At 59.8% G+C, this 9,961-nt stretch overlaps 1 protein-coding gene across 1 annotated transcript in view; it reads right to left on the minus strand.

Moving 5' to 3' along the window:
- Positions 1–265: 265 nt before the first annotated feature.
- Positions 266–9,961, minus strand: part of Cfap46 (cilia and flagella associated protein 46) — a 92,169-nt gene continuing 82,473 nt past the window's right edge. The window contains exons 49-58 of the mRNA XM_048791457.1: positions 9,587–9,748; positions 6,584–6,648; positions 6,451–6,508; positions 6,331–6,375; positions 5,893–5,995; positions 5,053–5,165; positions 3,273–3,354; positions 2,747–2,883; positions 2,573–2,653; positions 266–631 (exon numbers count right to left, since the gene is read on the minus strand). Coding sequence (XP_048647414.1) covers positions 519–631; positions 2,573–2,653; positions 2,747–2,883; positions 3,273–3,354; positions 5,053–5,165; positions 5,893–5,995; positions 6,331–6,375; positions 6,451–6,508; positions 6,584–6,648; positions 9,587–9,748 — 959 coding nt within the window. The 3' untranslated portion in view covers positions 266–518. The remainder of the gene's footprint in view (positions 632–2,572; positions 2,654–2,746; positions 2,884–3,272; positions 3,355–5,052; positions 5,166–5,892; positions 5,996–6,330; positions 6,376–6,450; positions 6,509–6,583; positions 6,649–9,586; positions 9,749–9,961) is intronic.

The raw sequence follows: 9,961 nt of genomic DNA on the forward strand, positions 1-9,961 counted from the left end.
TTGGGAATTTTAAAAGGCCACTCAAGAGGCTCCCCACCGGGAGCCGCAGCCCCCGGGCGCTAAGATGAGCACACCTCTGACTGTGGAAGGCACAGCCCGGGGCCCATCCTCCTCCCGGGCACAGCTGCTACCAAAAGGCAGGAACAGTGCCCCTTTCAGTTCTGATGGTGTCTGCACCCAGGGCGATGGCAGGAGGCCAAGCGCCCCACGGTGGGGCTCCCATGGTGGGGCTGACCCTGAAGGGCTGGGGTCTGGAACCATACTGCAAGCTTGTTTTTATTGTTTATTTAAACACCAAAACCAAAACCAAGCTTGTGGTCTGACCACTTCTGTTGTCTGAGAGGTGGACCAGGAACTGGGGAGTGGGCCCTGATGGTGGTGGTCTCTGGGGCTTGTCATGGGCAGAGGCCTGTCCAGGGCTGGGGGAGCCACAGGTGGAGGCCAGGCCAAGGAGTCTGGGGCAGGGGCAGAGCCAAGGGTGGTGGCTTCGGAGGAAAGTGGGACAACCTGGAGCACTGTCACACAATGGCTTGGTTCGGCAGCCCGTAGAGGACCAGGCCCAGGGTGGTGGAGAAGGGCTCCACACTGGGGACCGGCTGGAGGGGCACAGCCCTGTCCTGAGAAGCCTCATCTGTGGAACACAAAGGGAGCCCTGAGGGCCTGGGAGTGGAGGCAGCGTGTCCACCCCCACTGAAGGTCAGGGCACAGGGGCCTTGAGGGCTCCCAGCGGGCCAGACCCCAGCTCAGGCCCTTGTGAGCTCCACCTGTGGTGGCTCCTCTCAGGCTGCAGCCACACGAGGGGACAGTGGCAGGATGACTCTGCTCCCCACCATATCCTGCTCTAGGTGGGCATGGCCCCAGGACCAGGGCTCTCGGACTATTCCACATGGGTGGGTCAGTTCAGCCTCACCATATCAGGGCCTTTAAGAACACCTAGGTCAGTACCTGATAGCGGGGATCACGTGGGCACTGTGTGGTCTTGCTACCTGACTGGAAGGTAATGGCCATCCCTGCTCAATAGCCAGGAGCCTGGGAAAATGTCCAGTGCTATTTCTCAGGGCTAGGAAGGGTACTGCCCCACAGCACCCTGCTGATCCCTCACTCACCCACTCCTACCATCACTCATTTACGCACTCACTTACTCAAATTCACCTATTCACCCACTCACTCACCCACTCACCTACTCACCCACTCACTTATTCACTCACCCACTCACCTATTCACCTACTCACTCACCCACTCACCTATTCACCTACTCACTCACCCACTCACCTGTTCACTCACTCACCCACTCACCTATTCACTCACTCACTCACCCACTCACTCACCCACTCACTCACCCACTCACCTATTCACTCACCCACTCACCTATTCACTCACTCACCCACTCACCCACTCGCCTGTTCACTCACTCACTCGCCCACTCACCTGTTCACTCACCCACTCACCCACTCACCTGTTCACTCACTTACTCACCCACTTACCTATTCACTCACTCACTCACCCACTCACCTATTCACTCTCCCAGTCACTTATGCACTCATCCACTCACCTGTTCACTCACTCACCCACTCACCTATTCACTCACTCACTCACCCACTCACTCACCCACTCACCCACTCACCCACTCGCCTGTTCACTCACTCACTCGCCCACACGCCTATTCACTCATCCACTCGCCTGTTCACTCACTCACCCACTCACCCACTCGCCTGTTCACTCACTCACTCACTCACCCACACGCCTATTCACTCACCCACTCGCCTGTTCACTCACTCACTCGCCCACTCGTGTATTCACTCCCTTATTTACTCACTGTGCCAGGCTTCACACTGTCTCACAACTAACTGCCTTCTGGGTGCTCATGTGGGCCACCGCCAGCTGTGATCATTCTGGGGTAACCCTCTTGGTCAGGGTAGGTCACCCCTAGTGTGTGGCTCAAAGCTTAGCCTGCATGTTTTCTGATCTCGCCGCATCCGCATGTGAAACATTTCTTTGCTGTTCCACATGCTGGCATCAGGGTCTGCTTGCTCTGATGGGTGGGCTTCATCTCATCTGCGAGAGCAGTCACTTCCTGTCCCCTCCTGAGACTGTGCCCATGATGCTGGGAGGCTGTGGAGACTCAGAAGCCTCGAGGTTTGTCCTGGAGGTTTCGTCTCATGGCTGGGCTGACTGTCCCTGCCCTGGGTGTAGGGAACCGCAGGCATCCCTGGGCTCTCCAGCTCTGTACTTCATGCCTGTGCTGCCGAGAGGAAGTGGCAGCCCAGCGCTGGCCTGTTTCCCCAAGGGCTTGTGCTGGGTCTCGCCAGCCCTCCTCTGCAGAGGGTGCAGCGCCTCAGCTCGCCCTGCCCGCTGTGCAGGCAGCAGCAGCAGCCTGCAGGACAGCTCTGTCTCTCTCTGGTGCTCAGCTCCTGGCTCAGAAACCCACTTCCTCAGCAGAGGCAGGGGCACCTGTCCCTGCAGGGCTCCAAGGACACCACCAGCCCAGGTGGCTGAGCCCAATGACAGAGGCAGGTAGGGGAGTAGAACTGCAGGAGGGAGGGGCGAGGAAGGTGGACAGGTGCTGCCTTACCTGGCTCAGCCATCTCACTGCTTTCCGTCTTCTGAAGGAGCCGGACGGTCTTCCCAATCGGCTTGCCCAGTGCCAGCAGATCTAGGGCAGAGCAGTGCCCTCAGATGGGCTGTGGACGCCTGGCAGGCTTCCAGGGCACCCCAAAGGGCTCCGGGCAGCCAGGTGTCCACTCACTGTCCCACAGGATGCTGGCCCGCAAGGCATTGTCCTGCAGTGATGTTGGCCACTGGTTGGCCACGATGCTCTGGACCCCCACCAGGCTCAGGAGGATGGCAGTCTGGACAGGCTTCTCCAAGGACAGCTGTGAGGTGCTGTGGGGACCCAGCATTGAGTGAGGGTTGGAGAGGGTGGGAGGTTGCCCTGAGGTGGGCAACTCTGGATGACGGGTCCTCCCAGCTGCTGCTCCGCCGTCCCCGCCCCCTCAGCAGGCCCTGAAGCTGTGGCCAGGCCCAGGTTTCTGGAGAGTCCCTTCGCCACCCTCACTGCCCGAGACACTGCCTCCTGCACCACTCCCCGGGGCCTTGGCAGGGGGCAGCATGGGAGCACATCCTGGAACCTCAGAGCCCTGTGGAGCTCTGTTGTGTCGGGTACACGAATACTGTGTCCTCCTGCCCCGTCACGGTGCCAGTGGGCACTCTCCCCGCTGGGCTCATGTGCTGCCCCACCCCAGGTCCGGCCCGTGGGCAGGGACTCCGGGCACCTCTTGCTCTCCGAGACCTCCTTGTGCCTCTGCAGGCTCTCGTAGGACCGTGTCAGGTGCAGCAGGACCATCATCTGGCAGTCTGCAGGCACAACAGGGCCGGCTCAGCCACGGCCAAGGGCCATGCCAGCAGAGAACCCCGGAAGATTGCAGAAACACTGACCATCAGCCTGAGGCTGGGACTTGCCATCCAACAGGCCTTCCTGCTCAGAGACCCACTGACCACATCTAGGCCAGACACCAGGAGGTGGGGACGGGCACTTGGCCCCAACAGTTCCCTGCCAGCAGCATGGCCCCTGCCTCCTAAGCTGCTTGGAGCTCTGCTGTTCCACAGTGATGGAGGGCTCCGGCCTTCACCAGTGCAGAGAGGCCCCAGCTCTTGCCTGGGGTTCTCCCCTAGGTGTGTGGTAGAGGAGGCCACAGGGAGGGCCATGAAGGCTGATCAGAGGCCTCAGCTGGCTAGGGACATGGGACATTCTGGGAGGTGAGGCAGTCACTAGAGGACATAGACGACAGCCAGTCACCCTGGGCAGGTGTGCCCGCTGAGATGGGTGCCAGAGTCCAGAGTGCAGCTGGGCGTGACCGTCGGCAGGAACCCCCATGGATGCAAAGGGGATGGCTGTCCACTTGCCCCTGAGGCCTGGCTGAGAGGGACTTCGGGGCTGTTTCTCAGGCCGCCTCTGTCAGGCCTGGTGCAAAGTGTTTCTTACTTCCTGCACCATCTCACTTGGAATCAGGCCCTCCAAAAGGCCTTGCCTGGACCCCTGCCTGGGATAAGGAATGGGCTTCCAGGTGTTCCCTGTGGCTGAGGCCCCAGTGACAACTTAGAGGGGTGGGGGTTCTGCTGGCCCCACCCACGTCTCCTGGTGCCTGCCCAGAGGCCATGGGGGCTGGAAAGGAGACTTGGGCACCAGGCAACTGTGGTGGCCACGGGCACCCTGTTGTGGGACAAGCATCCAGGAGCTGGCCATGCAGCCACATGTGGGCCAGCACATCTCATGAGGGCAGGAAGGGATCCTCCAGAGGTCCCTGAAAAGGCTGCCTGCGGTCCATGCACAGCAATGGGTAGCCCCATGGGCACCCCGGCAGCTGCAAGCCCTCCGTGTGAGGGGTGTCCAGCCTGGTGTCCTGTGGTAGGCTGCACCCCTTCGGTGTGGGTGGAGTGTGGTACTGCACCCACAGACATGCTCCAGACACTGGGCCGTGCCTGTCACCTGGTTGTGCCCCCCGGGAACTCCTCTCAGTCCACCTCCCCACAACAGACAGTGTCCTTCCTTCCCCTCCTGCTGAACCGCTCCTGCAGGTCTGTTGGAGTCCAGTTCTGCACCCAGGGCACGGGGTTCCACCTGGAAGGCCCTCTGTTAATGGTGGATGGTGAGAGAAACAGCCAGGCTCCAAGCCCCACCTTCAGACTGGACGGGGTCTGGGGAGAAGAGCTGTAGCCCCAGCCCTCCTGGATCCTGCAGCCCAGCCCTGGAGGTGACACTACCCCAACACTTGACCCTGGCCTCGAGGTCTGGTGATCTGACCTGGGGGCCTGAGAAACAGAGGAGGGGGCTGAGGACTGCAGGACCCAGGAGTTCAGGACCCTGTGGCTGCCACACTGGAGCAAGCCAAGCGAGGGCTGCAGGGCCAGGCAGAGGAGGCCTGACTGCAGACAGGAGCTTGTGGCTGGAGGTGTCAGAAGACGGGGTGTGGGGCGGGCTCTGCTCGGCCTCCCAGGGTGCTCACAGTGCACCTGCAGGTCCTGGTAGGTCTGACTGTGGTGGAGGGCACTCACCCGGCAGGTTCATGGCCACCAGTCTCTCCACTAGTATGTGGGACAGGAAGCTCTCCATCCCGTAGAAGAAGAACCCTCTGCAGCTGCCCAGCGCCTGCTCCCACTCTGCCTGGCTGCATGGGCGGCGAGAGGGGGGTGCTGTGTGGCCAAGTGCTTGGGCCAGGCCTGCCCCTCCTGGGGATGGATGCATCTTGAAGCAGGGTGTGTTCTCTGCCTTTGACATGCCACCCCACATCTGCCCTGGAACCCAGCTTATTTTCATTTTCCCATTGCCCATGGTGGCTTCTCTCCCATGGAGTCCGTCTTAGAATGGAATAGACACTCAGTAGACAGGGTTGGCTCTGGAAAGTACTAGAAGGGGCTTCCTGGACAGCCGAGCCCAGGAGGTCAGGGAGGAGGCACCTCCAGTGTCCTTAATATAGGAGACAGTGGTGAGGCAGGATCCTCACCCCCATGCTCCTGCCACCTGGCCCACACCCACACCACACCATCCTCAGGCAGTGGTGCGTGGGGGCTTGTGGCACAGAGCAGCCTGGCCTGGGAACCGTAGTGCTCCCTCCCTGCCGGTCGCTCCTGGGGTGTCAGGCCTGCGCCTTGGAGCTCACACCCGGTGGAACCCTGAGGTCAACTCGGGACCCTGCTGGACCCCACCCTGGTGTGTGATCCTGGGGCTCCAGGCCCAGCTTCAAAGTGGGACAGCCATGGCCCCCCCACCCCCAGCTCTATGCCTGGGGCCTTGGCAGGATAGACCTGGGAAGAGGAGGGGAGAGAAGGGGCTACGTGAGGGTGCCACAAGCGCTTGACCACTGGGGACTGGCTACTGGAAACCCAAATCCGAACCTTGGAAAGTTCTGATTTCCCAGATGCCCCGACCACCGCAGAGTGTATGTCTCTTGGAATCTTTCCAGAATATCCCGAGTCACAGAGACAGGAGTCACCATCTCTGCAGGGAGAATTGGAGGGAGACAAAGTCCAGGCTCTGACCCTGGGACCTCCAGGGCTCGGCCCAAGCCCTCTCACCTCCTTGACTGGGGGTCAGATGGAAGGTCAGCCCTGCCCCTCCCTTGGGGAGAGACTGCTAACAGCAGTCTAGCAAAAGAGAGAGAGGGAATGTTCTCTCTCTGTCTCTCTCTGTCTCTCTCTCTCTCTCTCTCTCTCTCACACACACACACACACACACACACACACACACAGTGTTCAGAGCAGCAGGAGGCTCCAGATGCCATGTGGGGTCATTTCCAGGGGGTTGGAGGGGGAGCAGTGGCCTGGAGCACTCACCAATGACACTGATGCTCTGGGCCTCATCGAAGGGGTCTATGATGACTGGATCTCAGTCAAGGACAAGCAGGAGCACAGTGGGGGATCTCGGGCCAGGAGCACCCACCCCTCAAAGGATACACCTGAAGCCGTCTGAGTCAATGGTGATGCAATCTGGCGGGATGACCCGGAGCACGCCCTGCAACAACAGCCAGACGTGTTGGGGCCGTGGGCCCAGAGCCGCCCCTGCCCGACTCCCTGCCCTCATCCCTACCTTCACACCCTTCTTTGTGGGGCTTTTCCTCTTGAAGTCTCTGCTTCTGCCCTCCTTTTTCACTTCTGTTGAAGACAATGAGAGGAGGGCTGTGCTGCTGAGCCCTTGCAAAATCAGCAGGAGCACAACTGATTCTAATTTCTGTAAAGTTGGAACAGCAATAGTTTCTAAAAGGCAAAGCCTCACAGGGCTGGGAAAGGCCCTCAAGAAAGGACCAGCCTCCAAAGGCTCCCAGACTCACCAGCTGCCCATTTGTATAGTGTAGGAGGCTCTCCAGTGTGTCCTCTGGGTGCAGAGGCCTCTGTGGGAGGACTCACAGCCCTCCCTTTTCCATGGCCCCTCGAGGCTGGCAGATTTTCTTGGAGGCTCTGTGTAGACAGCTGTGTACCCAAACGAACCTTCCCTTCTCTGCTGCCAGGCCCTGGGCTCACAGAGTAGAGGCCCTGCCTGGGCCAAGCCGTCCAGCCTCTCGGGAGCTCCACCAGGGAGCGAGCTCTGGAGCCTCTAGGGTGCCACCAGCTGCACACGGCCCGAACCCTCAGGATCCTGCTGCCCCAGCCCCTGCAGGAGCTGTGCCTCTGCTTCCTGGGCCTGGAGCGGTGGCCCTTCAGGAATGCTTTTGTGGACACTCTCACGCTGGGGCTCCCCTTTCCATCCGGCTTCTTCCACGGGTGTGATCCCGCAAGCTCTGTCTTCACTGCCACAGGCACCAACGCCCGTCCTTCCACTGCCACTGAACAGTGCTCACGGCATAAACGCGCTATGAGTATCCAACCATCTCAATGGAGTGCTCAGTGACCGCCAACTGGCTGGCTGGCTTGATGGACACTGGGTCTCAGGGGCTTCCAGATCTGGGCCACGGCTGAAGAGCTGCTCTGCCTTTCTCATGCAGGTCTTATGCTTTCTAACCCCAGGTAGATTCCTGGGAGTGCAGTGGCCCGGCCACATGGCAGGCCACGCTGGACTGGGGGGTGGAACCCAGGGTCTCTACCACTGAGCTACATCCCAGCCTTTTTATGTTTTATTTTGAGATAGGGCCTTGCTAAGCTGCTGAGACTGGCCTCCAACTTGGGATTCTCCTTCCTCAGCCTCCTAAGTCGCTGGGATGACAACCGTGTGCCATTGTGCCTGGCCTGTGTTTAACTCTTTAAGAGACTTTTCAGCTGTTGTCCAAAGTGGCTGGGCCTTTTATCATTCCCCCTGGCAGCGAGAGAGGGCTCCTCCAGTCTCTCCACACCCTTGCCAATTTTTGTCATGGTTGATCTTTTCAATACTTGAAGATCTTAGTGTATTTTACTTGTCTTCTGATCCACACAGCAGGCTGCTCCCGAATCTGCGTGTTCCCCATGGGCCAGATCCACCAGCTGAGACAGGCGCTCTCCCACCCGTGGCTTCCCCTTGCTAAAAGTGCCTGGAGTCTCGCAGTCCTTCTGCTGAACAGACACCTCGCCTCCTGCCCTGAGCTTGTGCAGCTCCTGTGCCTTGCCCAGGGCCTCCCGCCTCTCCCTGCCACCTGGTTGGAGTGGGACAGTGAGGTGTCTGCACCTGGCTCACCCCACTTAGGCCACATGCTCTGGCCCCTCCACGTGGTCCCAGACAAGATCCCTTCTTTCTGCAGGGGCAGTGCCATGTGGGCCTGAGTGCGACGTCAGCCACTGGCTCCACACTGGCAGCAGGCCCCGTGTCCCGGCTGCTCTGAGCTGCGTGGAGCTGCCCTCCACACGTGGCTTGGCCGCCCGCCCTCCCGCAGGCAGCGGTTGTGGCAGCTATGGTGGCACCTGGCCCAGTGGGTCTTTGCTCAGCCAAGTCTGCGGTGGCTTTCCTGCCCCTCCCCCAGGCACAAGACCTGAGCACCCGGGAGTGCTCACGCCTGTTCACGCCGGTCCCCGCCTGTCCCCGCTGCACGGCCCTCAGCGTGAGATCCAGGGTGTCTGTTTCTGTCTCTTTAGTGGTTGCCCAGGGCTTTGACTTTGCAGTCAACTTCAAGGGCATCCTTCCACCTTACACGCAGAATGAGAACATTCCAGAACACTCCCTTACCTCCCGTGCTCTTGCATGTTGAAACTCCTCAATCAGTATTATTTTCTTCTTTGTTTTTGCTCAAATCTTTTTGAAAGATTTTAAAACAGGAAGAACTCATGTATCTCTGTACGTCCCCTCCTTTCCACCACGTCTGCTGGTGGGAGGTCTTTCCCTGACCTGTGGGTCCCTGTGCCAAGGTTGCTCACGCTCATCTGACCTTTGTCAGGGCCTCTCCCTGGTTCCCTGTCCCAACTCCACTCACCCTGGTATCCCAGCTGCCGCTTCCTCTCACCCAGGGGACCCCAGGCTTTCCCTGGTCATCCCAGCCTGGCTTTGGCCTGAAAATCTGCAGGAGCACCCTAGGGCCTCCCAGGAGCACATCGGGGCCTCCTTTTTCTCGGTCTGGTTCTCAGTTGTTTCAGTTGGAAGGGCAAATCTGGTCCTTGTTACACCATCTTGCATAGAAGCAAACGTGTAGTCTACTTATTTTGGTTAAATGTGGTATATACTGAAGCGCAACCTATGTGCCCAAGCTATGTGCGCAACCATGTCCCCAGAGTACAGGCGGGAGAACCTTCGCAGACCAGGAGAATCTGTGCAGCCAGCACCAGTGACAGCACCATCAAATCCCGAATCCCCACGGCCATGCTCTCCAGGCTGAGCCCGTCCCCCTGGCCTCCCCTGCAGCTGCCATCAGCTAGCTTAAGTCTCTTCACATGGCTGGTTGCCCACCACCTCCTGGGACGGTGTGTGCGAAGCTCTTCCTCCCCCATGTGGGCGGGCGCCTGTGAGTGAGCACAGCACAGAGCAGCACACAGTGGCTGGATGTGGCTGGGCGTGTCCTGAATGACCAAGCACCTGGGATGAGGAGGCGACATTGACTCGTTGTTTATGGCAGGAGTTAGCATTCTCCTGTCTGGAAAGCACCTGGGACATTTCCATTCTAAAAACCAAACCCAGAGGTGCCTGGGCAGCTCTCACCTGGCTCCTCACGGTGGAGGCGGTTGAACAGCATTTGGAGAGAGAACTCCCGCGACACAGAGGAGGCCGCCCCCTCCTGGAGCACAGAGAGTCCTTCCAGCGGCAGTTCAAGGAGGTGCTTGTCTGCCACCAGGATCACGTTGCTGGGACCCTCAGGCTGAGCTGCAAGGGTGGAGGGGACAGAGGCTCCTGGGGGGGGAGGGGACGGCAAGCCCCAGGGCTAGTCTCCTCAAGTCCCAGCTGGCAGCTGGGCACCTGGCCTGGCATGTCGGCGCTGAGACTTGGGAACAAGTCTGCCCTCAGCTGGGCTTGCAGAGAGACAGGGCTGCGGGGCCAGGCTCACAGCTTGGGCCCGGAGAGAGCCTCCGCTGTCTC

Source organism: Marmota marmota, unplaced genomic scaffold (assembly GCF_001458135.2).
Source record: "Marmota marmota marmota unplaced genomic scaffold, marMar, whole genome shotgun sequence".
Lineage (NCBI taxonomy): Eukaryota > Metazoa > Chordata > Mammalia > Rodentia > Sciuridae > Marmota > Marmota marmota.